The sequence below is a fragment of the Gadus macrocephalus genome, chromosome 23 (assembly GCF_031168955.1).
Source record: "Gadus macrocephalus chromosome 23, ASM3116895v1".
Taxonomy (NCBI): Eukaryota; Metazoa; Chordata; class Actinopteri; order Gadiformes; family Gadidae; genus Gadus; species Gadus macrocephalus.
The window spans coordinates 14,631,345-14,657,338 of record NC_082404.1 but is presented as its reverse complement, the minus strand read 5'-3'; the positions used below and the strand labels follow the sequence as shown (position 1 = coordinate 14,657,338).

At 47.1% G+C, this 25,994-nt stretch overlaps 1 protein-coding gene across 8 annotated transcripts in view; it reads left to right on the top strand.

Moving 5' to 3' along the window:
* Positions 1–25,994, top strand: part of LOC132452525 (microtubule-associated protein 4) — a 70,889-nt gene that overhangs the window by 444 nt on the left and 44,451 nt on the right. For 6 of the 8 annotated variants that reach the window (XR_009524372.1, XR_009524375.1, XR_009524373.1 and 3 more), the window contains exons 2-3: positions 16,890–17,075; positions 19,662–19,718. Coding sequence is in view for 1 of the 8 variants with exons in the window: in XM_060045190.1 (XP_059901173.1) it covers positions 16,892–17,075; positions 19,662–19,718 (241 nt within the window). In the remaining 7 variants the exon portion in view is untranslated. The remainder of the gene's footprint in view (positions 1–16,889; positions 17,076–19,661; positions 19,719–25,994) is intronic. The other 2 variants (XR_009524374.1, XR_009524371.1) reach the window with 1 other exon arrangement.

The window sequence follows — 25,994 nt, the reverse complement described above, 5'->3', positions numbered from 1 at the left end:
CGGTGTGGCTGCTCGGTGTGGCTTTGCACCGCCCGCCTGGAGGTGGAGCGGCGGGGTGTTGGCTTGGTGCGGCTTTGCACCGCCCGGCTACAGGGGCGGCGGGGCGGCGGCTCGGTGTTGCTTTGCGCGGGGCGGCGGCTCGGTGTTGCTTTGCGCGGGGCGGCGGCTCGGTGTTGCTTTGCGCGGGGCGGCGAAGGCGTCACAACGTAGTAGCAGTCGCAAAGTTCTGCAAGCAAACTTGATTGTCTTCGTATCGCTCCCATCTCGGACGCACGGTGGTCCTGCCCCAGAGTCACACAGAGCCCTGGTCCGCCTGGTTTGGTTGACTTTGAGGGCGTTTACTAGAGTCACTTTGCCGGGGCAATAAAGATATGCTGGGTCAATTATTCACTGTGAGGTGAGCTGTGGGCAGGTAGACCTCTGCGGCCTTTGGTGATGGTGATGGTGATGGATGTTGCTCACATAGTTCTGGTTAAAATTAATGTGTGATCGTTAAAAATAAAGAACTATGAATTGTCCTGGTGGCATCTCCTGGTTCATATTTGGGATGAAGAGAAAGGTCTCCATCATGTCTCTGTTTGGAGAGTGTATTTAACCCTCACACAATGATGACTAAATAAGTTATACGTGTAACAGGAAAATACATTTGTCATACTATTGTGATGAAACATGAATGTATAACAGAGCTGTACTGTATGTGAGGTTGATTCAATGTGTTTTCTTATCCACTAGCAAGAAATGGTGCATTATGTTGAAATATATATGCGCCAAACTTTATATTGACATGACAGGCACTCCTTTGCTGTGGCTCCATCGGTTTAATTATTGATGGTTCGGTATTGTGAAGCTATATTGTTATTGACGGGTAATCTTTTTTGGACGGCCATGTTCATCTGTAAATATCTGTAGATGATGCTTGAAATGGAAAGAGGAACCTGAAGCTGAGAGGGTTATTACATCTCTCTCTCGCTCTCTCGTCGGATCACTCTGAAACCCCTCGCCCGCCCCTCCAGATTACTGGTCTGCGACTCAGAGGTGGCTCCTAGCTTGGCTCCCTGAATAATTCAGTACTGAACCAATCAAATCACAGCCCTAAAGTTTGGTCAGTCGTAAGAGCGTATCTGCCCATGAGACCTGGTTTAGCCCAGCCAGTACCTTCATGTGGGATTCAGGAATGAGAAAGTCAACCACTTCCCCCTTCCAGTAGACCAAAACTGATTTCAGTGCCTACAAAATGCAGTGTTGATGAGATGACAGGAGACCGGCCAAACTATTGCAAATCGTATTTATCATGTGAGAAATATTATAAATACGCCATACTTTTGGCTCAACGTGGGGGGCATAAACAGAACGAGACGCTGATGCAGAATGTCTAGGGTGAAATGTTTCATGCATGACTCCAATCAACACAGAACAGGGATGGAAGGCTCTGTAATCTGAGTCTTTGAATTTTACTCACTGTTCAATCATTTCCCCTGGGCTGCCGCAGGTGAAACTACGCAGAAGGGAGTTCTGAAGTTCACACTTGATGGATGACAATTTTAACCTTTCAGGCTGCAATTTTAACCTTTTCACACCAACTTGATCAGTTCAGGCGGGAGGTATAAAGTTAGTCAGCCAGTCAGTCATTCCTCACCTTTCTGCACAATCTGCTAATTCAAATTAGGCGATTCCCTTGATCGTGATTGTATGCGGGTGATTGTCTGCTGTTCGGCAAACGATTCAGCCCCATTCCGATAAAACAAAGGTTTGTGATGTTAGGCAGAGATTCCTGATGATTTTATTGATATATGGAAGGAACTATAAACTATGAATGTAACCTCGGACCTGGGAGACTGTGGATTTAGTTAGATGGTTTGGAGAATAAACATTGCTAACGAAGAATGAATTGCTGCAAACCTAAAAGTGTTGTTTAAGCCTAGTGATGCCTGTTGGAATTAGTTTACGGGCAGATGCAAACATACTTTGACGTAAATAGAAATGAGCAGATGAGTTTTTTTTCCTCATCTTTTTACCACCATAATCTGAGAATAATCTGTTATAAACTCCAGAGCCATCCTTCCGCTGGTGGTGAGTCCAATGCGTTTTATCTTGAATCTAAAAAGATTCTAGTGGATTTTTTCCTTGCTGATTTCTGACCAATCAGGGCATCTCTTTCCCTGATCGGTTTGGGGATTCCGTTTACCTGTCATTCCCAGTCAGTCACACAGCTTCATCTTCATCGGATAGAGGGAGGGGTGGAGCTGTTTATTTCAGAATCCATCTCTCTTCTGCACCTTTCCGCTCACTAATCTTAGCTGCAGCACCTATTCTAACACCCAGTCTAACTGAATGGTAATCGCTGTTCAACAGGGATCGAGTAAAACAAAACAAACCTCATTAATGAAGTGAAGACGTTTGCCTCAAGCTATCATGGGCTGACTAATCGCAGACAATTTAGTCATATTGAGTTCAATATCGCTCAAACTGATACTTATCAGGCAACAATGAATTGGTCAACATTTCCAATTCTAAATGAGTCTCAGAGCAACAAGAGGGATTAATGAAGACATCCTGATGAGAAGACTGAGGAGGCGGGTTACTGAGGACAGGTGGTCCAGGAAGGACAGACAGACAGACGGAGGCCCAGACGAGGGGAGACCTTGGGTAGAGAACAAATGGAGAGCGATGGGGAGGGAGGAGGGCGTGGGTGTGGAATTACAGGAGATGGCCCTTAACTCACGGATGATGGTGGAACGTCAAGGACAGGCCAGTGGACGTCAGCCCAGTGGCTCCTTCAGGCCAGTGGCTCCGCCTCTCCAGTCCTCTCTTTACATTGGCCAAAGAGTTAGGCTCGGTTCAAGATCAATTCCAGGAGGACTCATTTTGCCATTGTTCTTTTAGAGAAAGAATGATAGAATATTGGATTGTCCAAGGCAATCCAGTGTTAAACATATCTATATCCTGGGACAGGACTTCCTCGATCAGAGATTAGATTTAATCTTTTTGGAGGAACTCTCCATACTCTCCATACTGGGTGAGAAGGAGAAGGGCTGTTTCCCAAAGTGAAGGCTGCAGCCTTGCTAGAACACTTCCTCGCTAGTCGCGTTCTATTGAGATGAGGCTAGAGTGCTGCCTAGTGTTTGTAGCGTTCAGAGTTTGGAACGACTTGCTAGTGTGGAAGCGCTTCCGCTTCCGCTTTTTAAATATTGCTCCAGTGTTAAATATTTGAATTGTTGAAATTGCTATTGGTGACAGTAGTTTGTTTTAACACCACCTACTTGAATATTAAAACGAATCAATCCATGCAAAATATAGCCTATCGTTACGTTGGAAAGAAATCGAACAGGTTAACTTTTTGCATTTACATGATTAAGCTATAAAAAGCAATACGGCACAAAATATTTCTGAAACGTTCAACTAACTTCACTTGTGTATTGCTTTCTACACGCAATTTTTAAAAATCCCGCGCAGCGTGTGAACGTAAAGGATTGTGGGTATTTTGGCTCGTTGAGGATCCATCGATGCATCCATTAAAAAATCTCTGAATTCTCAAAAAAAAAAAAGGACTCGACACTGTTCCAATGTTTAGTGTTCTCAACATTGGAACAGTGCTTGTCGGCGTTCTATGATGTAGCATCCTTATAAGGGCAGCCGTTGAGCATGCTTCCTTCAATTTGGAAAAACAGCCATGGACCTTTCTACAAAATGGACACATCTGGACCGTTTCTGAACATCAGCATCAGCCTTGTTTGGATGGGCTAGGAGTCTGCTGGTGAGTTATAGCCCAGCTCAGGCATTAAGTGGTGTTGATTAAAGGCAGTGAAAGCATAGGCAGCAGACAAAAAGAGCAGGAATGGCTCTTTGCTGAGATGGGTTGGAGCTCGAATGCTGAACCAGCTGTAAATTCATCAGCAGAGCAGCTTCTGGATCCAGGAACTCATCCTGAGGCTGCATCGAGTTGGAACGCTGCTTTGGGTTGGGTTTCCCTGTCAGTCGCGCTACATTGCACAGACTTGTTAAAGGATTTTGCTGGATCGCTGTAATGTCAGTCTGTATGTACATGAGCATTGAATTGTCTCTTGGTGGACACGCGTTCCTGAAGTAGGCGGTTCGTTAGTTATTGACATCCACTTTATTCCAGACCAGGGTTTAGAAGCTTCCAGAACATTATGGTTGTTGCGTACAAACTGCCCTGGTTAGATTGTTGGTCGATAGGGCCAACAAACAAACAAATCACTAGGTTTGGATTGTGTGACTGAGGCGTGAACATTTGGAACTCGTATGGAATAGAATGGATGTCTGCGGCTCAACCGCCCAATCCGTGGCTGATTTTCCACCCCTGCATCAACGATGTCAACAGTTATAACCCTTGCCCACTGCATTCGTCCGTTGACGGATCTCATTGACTTTGCATGGGGCGATCCCGAAATGCATTGTGGGTCCGTCGGCTCCGTGTCTTGCATTCAGAAGCTGAGACAATTTTAACCTTTCAGGCTGCAACGGATCCGTCGGCCAATCAGATCGTGGCTCCGTCGGCAAATACAACTCCCCCATCCGTCAGACACGCCTTCCGTCGTCCGTAGACGTACGGATGCAGTGGGCGAGCGGCATTATCCTGGGGAGTTGGAGCAAACCAGCCAAATCCTTTAGGATCTTGTCTTTGTCTTAAATATCATAAATCCATGTCTTCTAGAAAGTTTTCATTTTCCTGGGGGTCATTTTAACTAGGGGTCAGGGGTCAGAGGTCAGGCCGGTCAGACGTCAAGCGATTACTGTGTTATGGGTGGCTGTCCGGAGACCATGAATAATGCATCTACCCGTCGTGGGTTCAATAAATCAAGTGGATACAGGATCCGTCAGGGTGCCTGACGCCGCGGAGCGCGGACCCAGAGAGACGCCTGACTCACCCCTTCACCAGGGCCCAGAGAGAGGTCTGACTCACCCCTTCACCAGGGCCCAGAGAGAGGTCTGACTCACCCCTTCACCAGGGCCCAGAGAGAGGTCTGTCTCACCCCTTCACCAGGGCTCAGAGAGAGGTCTGACTCCTCCCTTCACCAGGGCCCAAGGGGCAGGCAGAGGGGATTGATGTACAGCGAGGAATAAGATGGTTTGGAACCTAAAATCACAAACTAAACTCAAGTCAGGACTGTTGATCTTTTATGCATGTAGGCTGGTGATGGTGATGCCTATTGCTATCATAGTTCTTGTATGTATGATCATAACAACACATTTCTAAATTACTTGTACTGGTGGTATCGCTTAATGCATATCTGTGATAAAGAGAAGGGATTAGATCTACTGCGAGGACTAATCTGGTTTGGAACCTAAAATCACAACTCAAACTTCAGTCCAGAGTGTTGATCTTTAATGCATGTACAGTCTCCGGCTGTGCAGACCAAGAAATCTAAATATTTTTTTTACTCAGACTAAGTTCAGGCGTAATAATAGCGTGTTATTAATAACATGGCTTTGCATGACTCGTGGTCATCAGAATGAGGTGGTTGACGCAAGAGGGGAAAGCCTGGACATTGTCCTACTCAACAACCACACGTAAACATCTCTCGTTACGTAGTCATCTCAGTGAATGTGTCTCGTTATGTTTTTAATCTTCGTTCTCCAGTCGATCGTCGACTGCTCTCCCAATGCTAATGCAGCTATGCTAATGTGTGGCGTCCGTGTGTGTGTGTGTGTGTGTGTGTGTGTGTGTGGTACCTTCCTCAGCTGGCCCATGTGGGGAAGCGAGAACAGGCCTTGCATTCATTTACAATCTAGAGCTGTTCACAAGCGCTCTCAGGTAGTTATTAACGCTCACTCTGTGGCGCCCTGTTTAACAGACGGTCCTTTCTGCTCCTACAGGCCTGGAGAACGACAACCGTGGGACTTCGACTTTTCTTGTCCCAGCTATCTCGTTGTATAAGGGGGAATGGGTTAACCTAGCGACTGTTAGTGCTTGGCACTATGAACATCCTTTCTGTACCGACACAGTGATATATTGTTGTTTCTCTTTCTTCTGACTAAATGTACTTATTGTAAGTCGCTTTGGATAAAAGCGTCTGCTAAATGCCCTAAATGGAAATTTAATGTAAATGTGTCAAGCGGCAGAAAGGTTGTAGCGTGACGGGTCTCAGTTCATTTCACCCTGCGATCTCTCTCTGCATGCGCACATGGCGACAACAATGTGGAACCGATGAACTCTGAGCCAGTGGCTCACTAACGCCCTGCAGCGATCCATCGGGATATTGAAGCTTCGCTGTTTTGCGTTATTAAAATGACCCATTTCTTTCACTGAAATGAACTGCTTTGAAACGAGGGGAACAGTCAATCAGTGTTCCCTGATTCTGCAGCGGGGTTCCCCAAGGTTCTGAGTCACACGTTTTGTGTTGGGGTGACAGTGAGTGAACCGGTGTTTGACACCAGCACCTCCGCAGCAGAGTGAACTGATGAGTTGATGGGATCGGGTTGGAAAGAGAGATTGAGAGAGCAGAGATGGAGAGTACAGAGTGTACACGCCTCTATAATCCAATCCCCCCCCCCCCCCCCCCCCTTCCAAACACTGACACGCACACACACACACACACACACACACACACACACACGGCCAGCCACACACGTAGCAGCTGGGCTAGTGTGTTAGCCACTTGGATTTAAAGGCCAACACAGTCCGTGTTGGATGGTGAAACTAATGTACCAATTGTCCCAATGACTTGTCCAATGACACGTTAAATCGTCCCAGCGTGAGACTTGGGGCTGATGATGTCGTTTGAAGTGTTTCATATTATTGCCCGAGAGATCTTTTCCTCGTGGAAGAGAAGCAACAACTCTTCCAAACCGGACACAAAGCCACGCAGAGGCCGCATGGCCGCTGAAATATTTGTGGAATGCTTGGCATTTGAGAGAGAGAGAGAGAGCGAGAGAGAGAGAGAGAGAGAGTGTGTCAAGGTGTGTGTTCTACTCTGCGTTCCTTTCCTATGTGTTATGTATGTTGAACAATGAGGCATAGTTCCTTCCCACATTGTGTGTGCGCACTGCGTACATATTTTCCAGATTCTTTTTTCTCAATCATAGTTTTGAGGGGCACAGCAAAATGTCTGTCAGTCTGTAGGGGAGTCTCTTTCTCTATCTCCCTCTCTACCCCTCCCTCCCTTTCTCTCTCCCTCCCTCCCTCCAGTATGATGACTGGTTAGGTCTGAATTGTGTAAGGCATGTTGTATAAATTCCTGTGTAAACTATACTCAGAGTATTGTAAACTACTCTGATCAGATAGCTTTGTGTTTTTCCAATCCTGTCGCATCTTTTCGCCCTCCATCTTGTCTAGGATATTTCTTGATTTTCCGTTTTCTCGCAAGGTATTGTGGGAGCAAGTCAGAACTGAAGCGCTTTGAGGGTGCCCATCGAAAATCTGAATTTTGAGGGGATGTTAGCCCTCCCCCTATCCCTAAGCTACCTTCAAACTGGTATTGGGACATGGCTCCACGGCGCGTGAACGCGCAACAGCGAGGGTTAGGGCTGAGATTTTGAAGCGAGCCAAGTAATGGGATTCAACCTTAGTGTATTGAGTATTGTAAACTATACTCTGATCATATAGCTTTAGCATGAGCATTATAAACTATACTCTGATCATATAGCTTTAGTTTGAGTATTATTAATTATACTGATCATATAGCTTTAGTACAAGTATTGTAAGCTATACTCTGATGATATAGCTTTGGTGCTGCTCAATGTTGATTCTGCTTCACTCAGGTCACCAGAGATGGTGGTGTCTGTAATCCAATAAACAAACTGGCAATATCTCTTTAAAAGTTGTTATGGGAGAGACAAGAAGAGCAGGTGGGACTTGAGTCACAGACATGTCCAGTGATATTCTAATGACCTGTTACTACTCATTAAATTATGGATGCTTGACTATTTGTCTGTTTTCTTTACATATCGAGTGTGTCTCTCACCTCCTTTCTCTCCCGTTGCTCCGTAACTTCAAATTGCTCATGTTTCTTGGCTTTACTTCTCTTCCATTCATCATTCTGCTGTCCTAACACACACACGGACACAGACACACACACGCTGACCCTAACAGACAGCCAGACGCATACAGAGCTGCCAAATGATTACAGAGGCTGTCATGGTTTTGCATCACCACTGATTAGGAAAGCAGGGCTCAGTGTACTTTTGGATCAATGCTGCTGGCAGATTCCCCTAGCATGACTACGGCAAACTTCTGGGCTGCTATCTCATTCCCCTAGCTACTGCAAACCTCTAGTCTGCTAGCTCCTTCCCTTAGCATGCCTAATGCAAACCTCTATATTTTGCTAGCTCATTCCCTTAGCATGCACACTAGTGCTAACCTCTATAGGCTGCTTGCTCATTCCCGTAGCATGCGCACTGCAAACCTCTATACTGCTAGCTCCTTCTCCTAGCATGCACACGGCAAACCTCTATAGGCTTGTAGCTCATTGACTTGGGTACTGCAAACCTCTATAGAGTGCTAGCTCATTCCCCTAGCATGCCCACTGCAGACCTCTATAGGCTGCTAGCTCCTTCCCCTAGCATGCACACTGCTAACATCTATAGACTGCTAGCTCCTTCCCCTAGCATTCCTACCGCTAACCTCTGTAGACTGCTAGCTCCTTCCCCTAGCATTCCTACCGCTAACCTCTATAGGCTGGATCTAATGAGTGAGAACAGATATTCCTCTCATGCCAGCAGGGATACTGCCAGCTCATTCTGCATGCCTACAGGTCTGCTGCATCTCATTCCTCTCATGCCAGCAGGAATACTTATCAGCAAACGCAATACGTCAGTCATCACGGTTCACAGTCATTACAGGGCATGATGAGGTATCACTTAGCGGATGCTAAGAGGCTTACTCAGGGAGTGACCGTCCTCCTCTAGGGTAACCCCCGGTCCCAGGGCCTCGGTGTCCCCGCTCTGCCTCCCCTTCTCCAGCTTCCCCTCAGTCCTGTTGTTCCCGCTCAACAGCCATCTTGCTCCAGAAGGGGAGTACTTCACAACATGCTAACGGCATATTAACGGCTTGTTCCAGTCGGTCCTGTTCTGGTTAGCGGTTCACACACTCTGGCTGTTTCTCAAAGTGAAGGCTGCAAACTTGCTAGAACACTTCCTTGCTAGTCGCGTCCTATGGAGATGAGGCTAGAGTGCTGCCTAGTGTTTGTAGGGTGTTGTGTAAAGCAATGTGTGTATTGCTTTGCGATTTTTAAACGCAAAGGATTGTTGGTATTTTGGCTCTTTGAGGATCCATCGATGCATCCTTGAAAAATCTCGGAATTCTCAAAAATAAAGGACGCGAGAAGGGCGCGAATTTCCGAGTGTTCTCAACATTGGGACAGTGCTTTTCGGCGTTTTATGAGATGGCGTCCTTAAAAGGGCAGCCGTTGAGCATGCTTCTTTCACATTGGGAAACAGACACACAGACGCACACACCTGTCTGGGAGAGCCAACGCGCATGCTAACAGCATGCTAATGGCATGTTCCAGTCGGTCTTGTTCTGGTTAGGGGTTCACACACAGTCTCCTGTCTAGGCGAGCCCCGTGTGTGTGTGTGTGTGTGTGTGTGTGTGGGGGGGGGCCCAGCTGCACCCTGGGGCCCGTGCATAGACCCCACTACACATATGTTGCTTTGTGAAAACAAGCGTTCATAAATGGAGGCTCTCTTTCCAAGTCATCAGCCCACGGTAGTAAACACCTCTATCATGTCGCCGGTGTTTGTTCAAGCGAGCTCGCTTTCGAGGGTAATCATGAGAAAACAAACGCAACAAAACTCGTGTCTAGTAATTATGAAGATCTCCTAAACGATGCATAAGTTCTGACGCGTGGGCAGCCCCTGTTGAACGCTGTAGGCTTTTTGCACACGAGTCGCAATGCTCAGTCAAAACCAGCTTTTCAAGGACCTGACTCGGGAGGTATACCTTTTATTCCATCTCCAGAGAGGGGGACACACACACACACACACACACACACACACACACACACACACACACACACACACACACACACACACACACACACACACACACACACACACACACACACACACACACACACACACACACACACACACACACACTCTGCATTCCTCTGGGAGCCCCCTTCACCTCAGGCGCCCCTCCCTCCCTGACCTCGCCCTTCTTCCTTTGTCTGCCGTTATCTTCCTCGTCGCTGTGGTCTTCGTCCTCCCCGCCACCAGGGCCCTTTGTGGGAACGGGACACTGGGATTGGTTCCCCCTTGTGTTCTCTGTTCACATTCCACCTTTCAAATGCTGCTTGTATAAACAACACTAGTGCCTCTCAAGTGGCTTATGGATTATTATAGTTAGAACTCAAAGTAATTATACCTTTATTATAATAAGAATAAAAGTGCTACAGGCTTTACCTGGACCACTCCTGCTCCACCTTGACCACGCCCACTATACCTATACCACGCCCACTCTACATGAGCCACGCCCACTCTACATGAGCCACGCCCACTCTACATGAGCCACACCCACTCTACCCATCCCTAGCAATCCCTAACTGGGATGGAGGCCCTTAGATTACAGGACCCATCCTGAATCCTGCTGTTTGGTTATGAGCTCGGTGTGTGCACCAGTAAGGGAACAGATTATCTGCAGGTGTCCTGTTATGTATTGGTGTGTTTCAGTGTTCTATCTGGCCGCTCTGCTGGATGTTGTTTGGTAGTGCTGACTGTATTGGAATCATGGCCACCAGTTTGAGGGGGGGGAAGAACTAGTACTGGTTGTGATCGGATTGAATATCGTCAGAAAGCCGCTGCTTTCTACTGTCTTCTGACCTCCAGTCATTATGTCCTTCGATTCACTTGTGACAAAAATGAACTAACAGGTTTTGCTTACTTGAGTTCATTCATTAACCTAATACACAGTGATTAGAGGATATAATGGGATTTGTTTTTCTTAACTTTTTTCTATTTTGAGTATTTCATTGGCGGTAATTTAATGTACCAGGCTACTTTACTGGAATAAATGAACTCACGAGGTGTGTGTGTGTGTGTGTGTGTGTGTGTGTGTGTGTGTGTGTGTGTGTGTGTGTGTGTGTGTGTGTGTGTGTGTGTGTGTGTGTGTGTGTGTGTGTGTGTGTGTGTGTGTGTGTGTGTGTGTGTGTGTGCACACACACGCGCATCCCCCTCCATGTGCAGAACCAAATGCCTTTGCCAAAGAGCGAGGCTAGCTGCACAGTTCCCCCCCCATATCGCTAGCTCCTCTTAAGAGAAACCTGACATGAGTTAGGGGGAATGTTATCATGTCTGCCCCTCATGAAGTCAGAGGGTGACTCATTTGATGATATACCAGCTGGAGGTCAGGACGCCGTTGTGAAGTACTCACAGCTAGGGGAAGTAGGAGGGAATCTCAGAAGTTAGGCTGGTTGAAGTGAAAGCCAACATTTCAGGTCATATTAAATAATTTTCATGAACGTAGAATACTACATAGCAAGTGTGTGTGTGTGTGTGTGTGTCGGAGTGGCAGGCCATTTGTTGCCTGGTGGAGTTGATGGCACCGCCTGCCAGGGACGGAGACGCATCCCCACGGATTAGCATAATGGCAGCTGAGGCAGCAATGCATTGTGGGCCGTGTGGAAAACGCATCAGCAGAGTCCTGCAGTGGGTCAAAGTAACGCTACAGAGGTTCAGCAATACAACCCTACAGAACGTAGTTCCCACTGCGATACTGAATCCCAGGGTTGTTTTCCATGGGAGTTGTTACTGAGATTGTGGGAAGGCCGTAAATGTTTATTGTGTTTTGAAGAGGAGCAGTGTGTAAGACTCAGATCTACATTGAGGCGTTTTGCGCCGTGATTTATAGTGTGAACACGGTGTCGTGTTGCAGGCCCTCTCTCACTTCCTGGCCCCTTCTGCTTTCTTGTAAAGTCCTCCCACGGGGGTGTGTGTACGCATGGGAGTGTGTGTGTTTAGTGTGCGTCCACGGCCTTGAAGTCGATCCCATGCCTCCACTGATGGCTGGGCTCAGTGTGCTGTATTGATTGATCAGGACCCAGAGCTCTACTGAAACTGGATCTGGACACGCAGCAGAGCGATCTGTCTTCAATTCTGGGTGGTCTGGTGCTCGGTTGGTGTAACTATGAAACGCTGGGCTCATGTGTTCTGGTGCTAGAGACGTGTTAAGCTCAGCCCAGTTCTGGGTTGCTAAATTAGAGAGGTGCTTTGGTTCATGAGTTGGCTCTGTTTGGGACAGCCTGGTCTTCGGAGGGAGGAGGATAATACATGACGATGGCCAAGACCACTTGTTCATAAACAGTGAATGTGTTTTGTCTGTCTGTCTGACTGACTGTCTCTCCTTTTCTCTGTCTGACTGTCTGTCGGACTGTCTCTCTTTTTCTCTGTCCGACTGTCAGGGTTGGGATTTAAAAACAAAATGTTTTCTTTTCTTTAGAGTAGACTAATTCGTTTTATTTGGTCATTTCATGAGGTTATAGAGGCCTGCATCTACTTCCCATGACAATAAAGTAAACCCTGTTTAAGCTATCGTGTGGGTGTATGTCCGTGCAGAAAGCACCATGTCAGCTGTCGGCAGCACAAAGCAGAAGTGCTGGAGCAGAAAATAGGGTGAATTTCATATTGCTAATTCAAACACACATGGGTTAACGCAGAGCGCACACACATGCAAGATTATAGACGCCACTCCAACACACACACACTGCTGGAAACTAAAGTCGTTCATTCACCAAAGCTTAGTGGCCTGCTCAGGTCAGGGGGGGGGGGGGGGGGGGGGGGGGGGGGGTTATAACAACAACGTCCTGAAAGTTTCCAAACTGAAAGTAAAATCATTGCGCAGCAGCATAGCCTCTGTGGTTTATGTAACGGTGGATCACTGGTTAAACCAATGTTGGTTAAGATATTGAATGGAACCCGACGACGTCTAACTAAAGTCTGTGGGGCGACAGACGGCACCTTTTTGAACGGGTGCAGCTCCTCCAGAACATCCTTTGAGGAGAAGCCTGCGTTGACGTTCATGACCTTATTGCTTACGTGCTATTTATCGAGCGCATTGCCCTTATATCTGGGGAATCTACACCAATACTTATAAAACTCTGTGGCCCATGGGGAGTCTGTAATGGATGAATGGATGGAAGATATAGTGGTGGTTTATGTGTTCACCAAAGTGATGTTAACTCACAGTAACCTGGTGGTAATGAACCTGTGAGAAACCTTCCTTCAAGGCCAGCCCTTCAGATGCGCTCACAGGAACTCCTATGTCCGGACTAAATAATGCATCCAAGTCTAAATTATAAATACAGTCAGACGCATGCGCGCGCGCACGCAGCAGCAGCAGCAGCAGCAGCAGCAGCAGCACGCAGCAGCAGCCTTCCCCACCCTTCTTAGAAAGTGACATCAGAGGTCACTATTCCCCGGTTTCTATTACTCCCAGCAGCCATGATACTCAGAAGGTTGTTTTAAGACTGCAGTGAGTGATTTGTTGCCAGCTATTAATCATCGTTTGTACTGTTTGAAATGTATTTAGAAGTACAAACTGGAGCTGCAGGATTATCCGTGGGATCTGTTATTCTTTTGTGCTAAATAAAATTTCACTGTAGGCCATACAGTGAACTAATACAAGGATTATTTAGCATATCATTCCATAAGTCTACCTACTTACAACACTCGTAAACCGGTCCTCGTTAACTGACACTCGTTAACCGGTCCTTACTCGTTAACCGATGAGCGTAAATACACTGTAATGAATGGACGTAGGTCTGTAAAAATATGACAAATATTTTCATTTCTAGGCAAGGCGTGCTGGTCATTAGGAAACGAGGGCTGGTCAAAGTGCAACGCTCCAGATTATCCCAGTTAAGGTATAATTGATTGAGCAGTGCACTGTAGCAATTCTCCTAAACCAATGAAATGTCACCGCTTTATCTCTCCCTGCTGGGCCCAAGAGCATCTCGGGAGTTCTGGAGCGACAGCGACATGTTGGCACTGAAGATAAAAGTAATCTTATCTTTAACTTAGTGAGATCAACAACATTTTTGAGACGGCCCCTAACCCTGTTAGATTCTAGTGTTGGGTTTGAGTTCGGTGGTGTGCAGCCTTTGTGAGCCCCCCCCCCCAAACTGCCATAGACCCAGGATGAGAGGACTATGGTGTCCAGAATTTTTCATGAGTCAAAGTCAGCTGAGTCAGTTGAGTCGTAAACACATGACTCGACATACAAGTGGTTGTAGGGGTCCCCTCTCCTCTTTGTCAGACGGGGATGTCCTGCCTAGAGCCTACACGTATGTGCCTTTGGTCTTCTGTGTGTGTCTGTGTATGTGTGTACAATAGTTGTGTGCGCAGCAGATTAAGGGAGGATTAACCTTAACCTTCGCTGCAGGCCTTTTTTTAAGTTGCAGGAAATGCGCACACGCACACACACACACACAGATTCCACAAATGGGGACTGCAACTCTAACATTGAGCTTCCCTCACATGACAATGACACTGTATGGGCCTGTGTCCTCACACTGCATAGAGAGTACAGACACGTACATTGTATATGTTTGGGTCCTCAGAACTGCATGCAGCCACACACAGTGTGTGCTTGTGTCCTCACACTGCATACAGACACACACACTGTATGGCTCTGTGTCCTCACACTGCAGCACACAGACACATACACGCACACACACTTTATGGCCCTGTATCCTCGCACTGTATACAGAAACAAAGACACAGTATGGCCCTGTTTCCTCACAGTACTACATACAGACACACACTGTGTGTTTGTGTTTTTGTCCACTTCCTTCCTTTGTTGAAACCCAATTGTTTCCGAGTAGCCAAACCCTAGCGCCCACTATTGTGGTGGCTGCCTTGGAGCCCTTGGGCAAAAGCCAAAGTGCGGTTTGTCATCTGAAGAATAAGATTAAGACAATTATTTTGGTCAATGAATGGAAAGTGAGTGACACCATTTTGGGTAATGAAAAGGCAGCTTTGATTCTGCTGAAGTGGGCAGCAGTAGACTCAAGAAAAAAGGGTATTTTGGGTCTCTCTGTTAAGTGACACACACATACACACTCACTGAGGGTTATATATGGAAAGTGTGCATGCTGGCCAGCAGGTCTTTGTGATGGGAGTCCTTAGTCTTCCAGCGGCAGGCTGGTGCTTTCCACAGGATGGGTGGGTAACGAGGTGGGGGTGGGGGGGACCCCAGATCTACTTAGGCGTCTCCTTAGGCACGCCCCCTGGAGAAAGTTCACCACATCTGTGGTGGGGTGAACACACAGGCTGTGGCCACCACACCCTGGCCCCAGGCCTCCACACTGGCTGGCTTACGGGTGGGAACGGGGCTGTGTTTACATGCGATCAGTTAATGTGTGTTTTTAATGCACAATTGAACCCATCGGTCGATGTGTTGAGCGGTTTATTGATCTGAAAGAGCTGTACCCAGACTGACTCCACTGGTCTGTCCGACCCACCAGTCAGGCTGTTGTTCAGATCACTGCCCCCCCTGGTGAAGGTCAGACCGAAATTAAACCCATCGGAAATGTTGACCCAGTCTCACTGGGCGGTGAGTCATCCCGGGATGGATGGTCCAGCAGATGGGGTCGTGTTGAGGACCAGTAGTCAGTGTAAAGTAGCTGTACGGATGGTTCTAGCACGGTCTGTGTGCAGCTAGCTGTTAGCACGGTCCCTGTGCAGCTAGCTGTTAGCACGGTCCCTGTGCAGCTAGTTGTTGGCACGGTCTGTGTGCAGCTAGCTGTTGGCACGGTCTGTCTGCAGCTAGCTGTTAGCCCGGTCCCTGTGCAGCTAGCTGTTAGCACAGTCCCTGTGCAGCAAGCTCTTAGCACGTCTTGTGTGCAGCTAGTTGTTAGCCCTGTCTGTGTGCAGCTAGCTGTTAGCACGTTCCCTATGCAGCTGTTAGCACGGTCCCTGTGCAGCTAGCTGTTGGCCCTCTGCACCAGTGGGGGTCATCTCTCTAAAGCCCTATCCTAGTAATCCGACTGGGCCAGCCCACTGGGAGACAGGGATGTCACATTGGGCACCTTGGTCTTTCCCAGTTCAAATGCTGTGGCCTGTACTGGTTTTGTTCTTTGTTGTACGGCCGCTTTAACCGCCCTATTTATTACGATTCATTACAGATATGCTTCTGTCAAGGGTGGGTGTAGCTAACAGACCCCTGTTGAGCTTTAATACTCGTGTTGATTAGAAATACTCACAGTACCATCACTTCCTCTTAGCTCCTCACACTCTCTCACTCTCACACACACACACACACACACACACACACACACACACACACACACACACACACACACACACACACACACACACACACACACACACACACACACTGTGTGGTTAATGGAGGGAGGGAAGTGCAGGGTAGGAGAAGGGAACAAGCAAAGTGAATGGACTATCATGAAGGGGTCCAGTACTGATTGTTGTGAGGACCAGAGCAGGTGACGTGGTCTTCATGAGGACCACAGCAGGAGATCATGAATAGAAATGGCCTGCTGCAGTGATAACCTGGAATTATGTTACAAAAGATGACTCAACATGACTCTGCAAAGCCGCTCTACTGCCATTGGTCAGCAGGCCTGGCCTGGGTCTACTTAGTGAAGTGTGCGTGTGTGTTTTGCGCTTGCTCTCTTGCTTCCAAACAATACTTGCTTTATAAAACGTGTGGAACTCTGCCCCCGTGTGGTACCGAGTGGCGTTGCACCCTCCCCCCAGCCTCCTCTGACAGCCGCACCGCATTCTCTCCATCTCTGCTGCCGTTGTAGAGGTGTGGCCGTTTTTTCTCTCTGGCTCTCTTTTTTTTATTTATTTTTTTCTGCTGTCTCTGACGCATTAGCATGGACTGCCCCATGCTAATGCTCCCTGCTAACACCCTCTCCCTGCTTTCTCTGAAGCCCCATGCTAATGCCCCCCTCTTGTCTCCTCAGCCATGGCGCAGTTGGACCTGAGTCTCAGTGATGCGTTGAGCGACTGCGCGGCGCCCGGCCCAGAGCCTCGGGTGGAGCGGGACTTCGTGGCCCAGCTGGAGGCTGAGGCCTTCGACGACCAGATCGGGGAGACTGTGGGCAAGACGGACTACATCCCCCTGCTGGACGGCGACGGCACTGCACCAGGTGACCAGGGGGGCTAGAAGAGGGACCAGGGGGGGGGTCAGACCGCCAGGGGGGTGTCCAGACTGCTGGGGCTAGAGGAGGGACCGGCGGGGGGGGGGGGACAGATTGGGTCTAAAGGGGCACCGGGTCAGAACCGGGACCAGGTGGATGGGTAGACTTCATAATGGGATTCATAATAAGGCCTAAAAAAAAAAAAGTTTGGTTCCTGTTGGTTGTCAGTTGAGGTCATGGGTAGGTAGGGAATTTTTTTTATTTTTTTATTTTATTTTTTCCAGCGGCAGCGAATGATAGGTAGGTTGTTTTCATTTAAAAACGAGAAAATTCGCTCATCCTTGTACAGAATGAAGAGGTGCTGTACCAAAACGTAATTATAGTTTGCATCAAAAAAAAAAAAATCTTTTTTATAAAGCTCATAAAATAATTTGGGTCGCACATAAATTGACAGGGTCGGTCGGAAACCGGAACCAAACAAATTTTTTTTAGGCCTAAGAGCGATACAAGGCTGGGTTGGGGGTAGCTGTCCAATGACACTACTATAGCACTACATAGTATAGTTAAGTGTGGGTTGAGATTCACAGTTCAATGAAGCCAAATGCTCTAGCCAACTTACATTAGACCAGAGGAAGAGATACAGCATGTTGATTTAATTATTGAATCATAGTAATAGTAATCATATTAATCATCTCTCTTGAATGCGTGTGTTCTCTCTGTTTAGTTTTATGGATGTTTTTTGTTTGGTTTTAGTGCTGTTCTTCTGACATTTGACAATTCAATATTAGTAGTCCCATGCCGTTTGTTTTAGAGTGCCACTGTTGTCCATTAGTCACTCCTCTCCCTCCCCTGGTTGACATTGATTCAGAATCGTCGATTTGTTTGTTGCTGCAGTTCAGCTTCCGATTCGATCAACGTGACAGGCCCCGCATTAAGCCAAAAGCATCTTTATGTAACGCGGACAGCCGCTTCCCATAACTGACACAAATGATCAGGCGCGCCGGGCCCCTGGCTGCCATTTTGGATCTGTCTAGGTGCCATTCAGTTCCGTTGGGCAAAGCTGCCCGTCTTGTTTGAGGTCACTCAGCTTTTAACCCTTCGGTGCAAACGAGAGCACATTGAGAAGTTTTCTTTACCCTTGTGTTTTTCCTGGTGATGAGACTGTTTTTTAAGCTTGTCACTTCTCTGTCTCTGCGCGGCATTACCAACCGAAGCCCACTGTTGTAAATATACCCTCTGGTCAACAGCCTGAAGGCCCTGAGATGTCTCAGACTCTCTTTCTGCTATTCAATTAGAGCACTTAATCATTTTGGGTCTTGTGTGTAATCTTATCCGCTGTTACACATAGTGAGCAAAGGGACAGAATATGGGTCACATCACAAGCGCCCCTCCTAAAATACACATCGCTTTACTCGCGTTGTAAACAGGACCCTGTCGACCATGTTGGATAATTTAATTTCACCATGATTCTTTATTCTGGACTGTGGGAGAAGAGCGAGCGAGTGTGTGTGTGTGTGTGTGTGTGTGTGTGTGTCTGTGTGTGTGTGTCTGTCCTGTGTGTTTCCTGCGTTGGTCCTGCGTGTGTTAGTCCCGTATTAAAGGTTAGTAGAGTGGGCCACTCCACTGTGGTTCAGCAAATCAGAGCACCCAGAGTGACAAATAGTTCATCATGTTTGAATATTACATCATTTAATTAGAAAGCTGTTAACTAACAAGAACACATGCACAAGTTACGTGAATGTTATGGAATTTAGGGTGAGCAGGTTCAATTCATGCCCCCTCCTTTTATATTGTACTGTTTTCCCTTCACACTGCCAAGGCATATTTGCCCTGTGTGTGTCTGTGTGCGTGCATTTGTGTGTGTGTCTGTCTGTCTGTCTGTCTATCTGTGTGTCTGTGCACGACGTGTGTCTGTGCACGTGTGTGTGTGTGTGTCTGTCTGTCTGTCTATCTGTGTGTCTGTGCACGACGTGTGTCTGTGCACGTGTGTGTGTGTGTGTCTGTCTGTGTGTGCGCTGTCTGTGTCTGTCTGTTTGTGCGTGTGTGTGTGTCTGTCTGTGTGTGTGTGTGTGTGTGTGTCTGTCTGTCCATCTGTGTGTGTCTGTGCACGTGTGTCTGTGCCCGTGTGTGTCTGTGTGTGTCTCTGCGGTTGTGATGGTCTGACTTTGCCCCAGTGGGCCCACGGGCCTCTCTCTCTCTCTCTCTCTCTCTCTCGTCTCTCTCTCTCTCTCTCTCTCTCTCAGTGCGGGCGGGCGGTCAATGTGCTGAAATGGCCAACGCTCTGACACTCGCGCGGACAAACACGACAGGACAGTCGGTCAACGCCCTCCGTCAGCAGATGTGTCCGTCCCCGTGTCTGTGTGTGCGTGCGTGTGTGTGTGTGTGAGATGTGAATAGGTCAATATCGGACCCTTCTAAGGCGATGGGGTGGGGGGGGGGGTGAATTGCTGCAGTGACTCAGCACTGGGCCGCTCCTCTCCTGGATGCTGGTCTGACTGGGTGCTGGTCTGACTGGGCTCTGTCCCAATGACGTTATGCGTTCATCCCCACAGCTGAACAGGTTGTAAAATGTGCTTTGACTTTGTGTGTATGCAGACATTGGAACTGCATTGGCAAACGGAGAGAAGAAAGCTGAAGGGGCACAAAAGCCTGGTAAGATACCCTGCAAAACGCCCTCTGCCTCTCATTCCTCCCTCATGGACTCTTGTTTTACTCCTGTTGTCTCCCATCTCAGTTGGTTTTAGTTGTGTGTGTGCGTGTGTGTGTGTGTGTGTGTGTGTGCGTGGGCACAATTGTGTGTGTGTGTGTTTGCAATGGTGTTCACATGAGCACAAACACATTTAAAGTAGATAACTACAACCACGGAGGTGGCGTAATCGGTATGAAGATCTCAAAGGAGCTCCACCCTGCGCTGGTGGTCAGACGCAGACTCGTGTATCTTATCGCTCACTTGATTTTATTAAAGTCGTTCCATTCAAGGCAAATGCCACCAAACTGTAAACAATTATCTAGCCTTTCTGCGCGGCTAGGCTAACGATCCACAGCGGTTGCCTCTGAGCTCCCCCTGCAGCAGGGACAGGGTGGCTGTTGACAGCCATTAAAGCAGGAGTGCCATGCGCTACGTCACCGGTTGGGGGTTCTGTTCCCTCCAGATGGGGTATTGACGGCAGAGCGGCTGCGTCTCCCAGGGAGGGGCGTTAATGACAGCTAATGAGTCCTATGGGTGGTGCTTGCTCGGGAACAGACGTACGAGAGCTGCTCTGTAGGGCTGTGTGTGTGTGTCTCTTTGTTGGCCAGGATGCATGTGTTTGTGTGTGTGGATGAGAGCCACCATTTTGATTTATTTCATGGTAATTTATGTCAGCTGTTTTTTTTATCCTTACTTTATCATCGCTTCCTTGTTTCTCATCACATGGGGTTTGTCATGCAATTGTGTGTGTGTGTTTGTATGTGTGTGTGTGTCATCTGTGAGATGAATGCATGTGACGGCATGGAGAGGTTCTGCATGGGCCAGTGGCATGCACATTTGTTGTCTCCTTGGTCAGACTTGATATTCCCCTCAGTTCGGCGTATCATTCAACATCACGAACACAGCTGCAGATGAATCGCCCTTAACAATTTTTCTATACTTTCTTTATTTCCATCTCGTCCTTTCCCTCCTCATGAAGCTTAATGTACTTTGTTGACTCACAGTGATCAATTATAGAAAGAAAGCAGAAATGTGCATGGTACTGCCACATTTACCACAGTGTGACGGTAATCAAAGCCCACTTCCCTTAACCACAGCCCCATCAGCGCATATTTCACAACACACGGCTGGGATCGACTCCTGGGCTGGTGGCATGTGGACTGCTTGGCTGGCCCCTCTCTTTTTCTCAATGCTCCTGTAAAGTGTCGCTGTGTGTGTGCGCGTGCACGTGCATGTGGAACAATAAAACCGTGGTCCAGTGTGTAAAGTGGAGGTGACCACTAGTGATGAGGTTGCAGATCACCAATTGAATCCCCCCTCTCTCTCCCCTCATTTTCCAACCACTACGGTGGCATGCTTTCTCCGGCAGACCGAGGGCCTACTGTTAGTTATCGAACAGGGAAACCACCTCAAAAAACGAGCGTTTGGTAAACGTGGACGTATTAAAGGATGCAAACCCACTTAATCCCCCTCATCCGCGACCTGCCATTCGCTGCACTACTTACTCCACCATCTGCAGCGGTGGACGTCCGAGTCAGAGAGAGGGTTAAGCTTCGAGGACACTTATATAAGTACGCCACGGTGTGTGTGGACGTGTGGAGCTCCTGGCCTGTGGTGGAGTTTGATGTTTCTGAGAGGGTTAAGCTTCTTGGATACAGAGTCTACTCAAACTTGATGAAGAAATAACACTTGTACAGTGCGGAAAATACAGGCAATGAAAATACATTGGAAATCATAATCCTTGTTTGATAATTACTAAAATGTGTGTCTATTGGAGCAGAAAACACAATGTTTAGTGATGCAGTGAGGCCCCTGGCTACAGGATCCAGACCCAGTATCTAGATCCAGAAGGCCTCATGTCTCCTCACCGTGGCGTTTCCCCTCTTTCTGTTCTCTACTCTAGTGTGACTGAGCACGGGTGGGTGTTGACCGATACAACACCAGACAATTGGAATAACAAACTTAAACTGATTCAGCTTAATAAGCACAACATAAAGGCAGTCGGTATAAACACCAACCCCGGAGGGGAAGGGTTTTAGCGATTCTCTGTATACGTAATTAGACGTACGGCCATAAAGCCAAAGGGTTTTGGGTTGAGATGTTTTCATATTCAGACTTCAGACCACTCCTCCCTAACAAAGGAGACAGCCTCCGTCAACAGATTACGTTTAGTTTAATGCCAGCAGACTGCAAAATGATGGAGAATCGTTGAGTTTAGTAGTAGAATCATTCGTTTTAAGAAGAGATGGAAACCGTGCAAATGATTCACTTTACAATGCATTAAACAAATACTTGCATATAGATGCACACATGCATTACACAATATTGTAGAGATTTTAGATTGCTGATTGGGGCGGTGGGGGGTCATGGTGTGTGCTTTGGCAAAGTGAATCGGTTCCTCCTCTTCGGTCAACCCGTTAGTGTTCCAGACGACCAGACAATGTTATCTGTGGCCAAATCAGATGTCCCCTGGCACAATCAGAGCTGTTCCCCAGCTGCGTCACGAGTGTTGCCTGTCAACGGAGGGATCGGATCTGACTGTCGGCTGTAAAGCTCTGGCCGTAGTCTAGACACTGGCCCCCCCCCCCCCCCCCCCATAGACTCTCAAACACAACTCCTTTCTTACTGTAGAATTCAATCGTCTTCCAGTTGCGTGACGGTTTCTGTGCTGTGGTTACCTCCACTGAGGCTCCACTGTGATGTAGACGTTGTTCTACTTCCTCACCTTTGGAGGACCACTTGTATTTACATTTTCATTTATTTAGGGCATTAACGCTTTTATCCAAAGCGACTCACAATAAGTACATTCGTCAGAAGAAAGAGAAACGGCAATATATCCCCATCGATACATAGAACCAAGTGCCAAGCACTATCAATCACTAGATTAACCCATTCCCCGTATACAGCAAAGATAGCGGGGATAAGACGAAACACAATGGTAAGACTACTGGGTCATCAAATCCTGATGTCGACTTCCATCTGATCCTGGTCCAAGATACAAATGGGATTGAAACAAGGATATAGTTTACTGTTTATTTTATTAGTGAAGTGCAAATGGAGTCAGTTTATAATAAGACTCCGGTCGTCTTTGAGCGTTTCGTTAGCCCTCTGCTCCGGCGCTCGCATACCGTACGATGTGTGCGTGTATCCACACACTGTCCTTCTGCAGCCTCTCCAGTTAGGCTCTGCAGACATCAGGGACTACAGTGAGCCTTAAAGGGAGGCAGTTGAAGCGCTCTCGGATGCAGAACATCTGGCCTGGTTTAGGAATCCCATTCACGTACCTCGTTCATCATGTACCTCTCAGAGGAGAGCGGGAAAACTAGGAACTGGGTCAGAGAATTAGAACGTAAGCTGGATTCTGCAAGGGCAGAGGAAGGTGTGTGTGTGTGTGTGTGTGTGTGTGTGTGTGTGTGTGTGTGTGTGTGTGTGTGTGTGTGTGTGTGTGTGTGTGTGTGTGTGTGTGTGTGTGTGTGTGTGTGTGTGTGTGTGTGTGTCATTGAGAGAGTGTTGGTGGATTTTTCTCTGCTAGTGTGGTACTAGATCATTGTGTACATGTTGTGTGTCTGTGTGTGTGTTGCATTGCATGTAATAACAGGCATGCAATGCAATGAGGGCTCTGCATAAGAAGCATGGGAATGCATGCATGACTTCATATACTGTCTGCATGTTTCATCAAGATAAGCTCTGTAAAGTTGTGTTGTATACACAAAGGTTAACATAGAGCCAGACACTGATGCATCACATTAGTTTTCAAACAGTCTTGTGTTGGACCTCGTATAGTACTTTAGTGATGTTACATGCATTGGAGTGTTGGATTGTTGAGTTCACAGTTGATCTTTCAGCTTCACTAACCTGCTCTACTCTCCTTTCTCCCTCTCTTCCCTTGTGTCTCCCCATCACATGTTACCTGAACACATACCTCCGCCCCTCCTTTCTCTCCCCTTTTTGAACTTCGGTTGACATTATTTAATTTATCCACTCCTCACTCCCTCTCAACTGCCTTTCAACTTTCTCTGTCTCTCTTTATTTCTCTTTGTCTCTCTCCTCACTCTTTCTCTGTCTGTCTATTTCTCTCTCTCTGTGTCTCTCTTTCTCTGTCTCCCTGTCTGTCTATTTCTCTCTCTCTGTGTCTCTCTTTCTCTGTCTCTGTGTCTCTCTGTCTGTCTATTTCTCTCTCTCTGTGTCTCTCTTTCTCTGTCTCGGTCTGTCTACTTCTCTTTCTCTCTCTGTCTCTCTGTCTCTCTCCCTCCCCCCCTCCTGTGTGTTGGCCAATCGGATGCTTCAGAGGACTAGAGCCACCGTCCACCGTCGTGTCGAGCTAACAATCAGCTGCTTCAGCTTCTCTGCACTTTCCCTACACGCGCACGTGCGCGCGTGCGCAAACACTAACATATAAACACACTGGGTGCAATATTGATGACAGTCACATATTTATGCATTTTCTTTAACCCAACAGTCAATACTTAGTTGATGATGTTCTGAGTTTTCTTAGCTTTGTAAGTAACATGAATATAATGACCAAGTAGCAGATTGGTAGCTTTAACACTGTGACTCCGTTCTTCAGTTCTTCAGTGCTTAATCGCATTACCTTTATAGCAATATATAAAATATAACCCAAAGATGATATCTTAGACTATACAGAGTGCAGACTATATGGAACTTCATTTCACCAAGCTTTATGCACTTTCTAAGGGAGGATGGCGGCATGTTTGAGGACCACACACTCTTAAAACTCCTTTAAAGTCTTAGTGTGTCACTGCTACACACGCACACGGATCATAACCCCTTCCAGCCCTGTTCCGCTGTCATCACCTCCCGTCACAGCAATCCTGTTCCTTTAGTGTCACACACACACACACACACTTCTGCACTTGTATGCCAAAACTAATCTGAAGTTCCTAATGGATTGTGTGTTAACAGCGATTGTGACACCTTGTTTGTTACCCTCTAGTTGGCTAACCCTTGTTCCTATTGACACCGTAGTCACCTCCTACCTTAAGTCTCTTACTTCTGTACACATCTGTGTTGGTATAAATAGTAAGGACATACTTGTATACAGACAGCACAGAAAAGCCTACGATTAAAATAGACATTCACTGAGCCGAAGTATATATATGAAACGATAAGTTCACTGCTGATGATTGGTTTACCTGAGTGACTGTGACGTCTCAATGGGTCCTCTTAATCGTTCTCCTCCATTGGCCCCCCCTACCGCAACTCCATAGCTTGACTACCGAACACACCCTAAACACCATACTGTGTAGTGGAAGTATTGTTAGATGAACAGCAGCAGGGATGAGATAGGGCCACACTACCTTTCCCTCTGGAGGAGATGGTGTTAGGTTCTGGTACTAGTGGTGGACGAGATGTGACATCACACACACACTCTGTATGTAAAGGGTCTCATTAAGGTGATATAAATGCAATTAATTAATACTTAAGGTTCTGACCCCTTAAACATAATCCAGCCATTTGGTTTGGACTGTCATGGTACGATTGCATTACAAAAGAAAGTGATCATATTATTCCTATATCTTGTATAACGATACTATATAACGGTATTATATAATTACGTTGTGGTTTTATTTATCTTTTTTTCCCGATAGTGCTAACAGTTTGTTTCTGATTCTGTAGACTCGCCTGTCTATCTGCCTGACTGTATCTCTGACTGATTGTTCTGTCTGTCCGCACTCTTTCTAATAAAAGTCTCCCTCACCTGCCTCTCTCTCTCTTCTTAAACCTGAACTAACCCGCTCAGATCGGGCCTCTCTGTCCCTAATATCCCCTCTGCCTCCCCTGTCATCTGCAGTCACGTTATTATGCTCTTCCTCGCCCCCCTAAGATGACACAGCACTTTAGTGCTCTAAAGCCCTCAGATAGACGGAGCGAGAGGGACTCAGAATAGATAGGAAACGGAAAAACAGCCAGGAGGCTTATACCAAGGGTTTTTTGTGTCTGACTTTTGTATTTTACTTTTTGGAGAGTGCGAAAATGTTCGGGAAATAAGCCAGTAATCCAGTGTGCCTTACATCACATACCATCATAATGTGTACTATCTGCAGGGGTAGCCAACTTTAATTCCAGACTGCTGACTCAAAACACCAGATTCAATACCTTACATTCAGGTACTTTAAAGGAAAAGGTAATGAAGTCATAAATAGACTGAGAAGGAGAAAATGGATGTTCACACAACGTAATGCCCCCACTCATGCATTGTAGTTGTAGTATTATAAAAT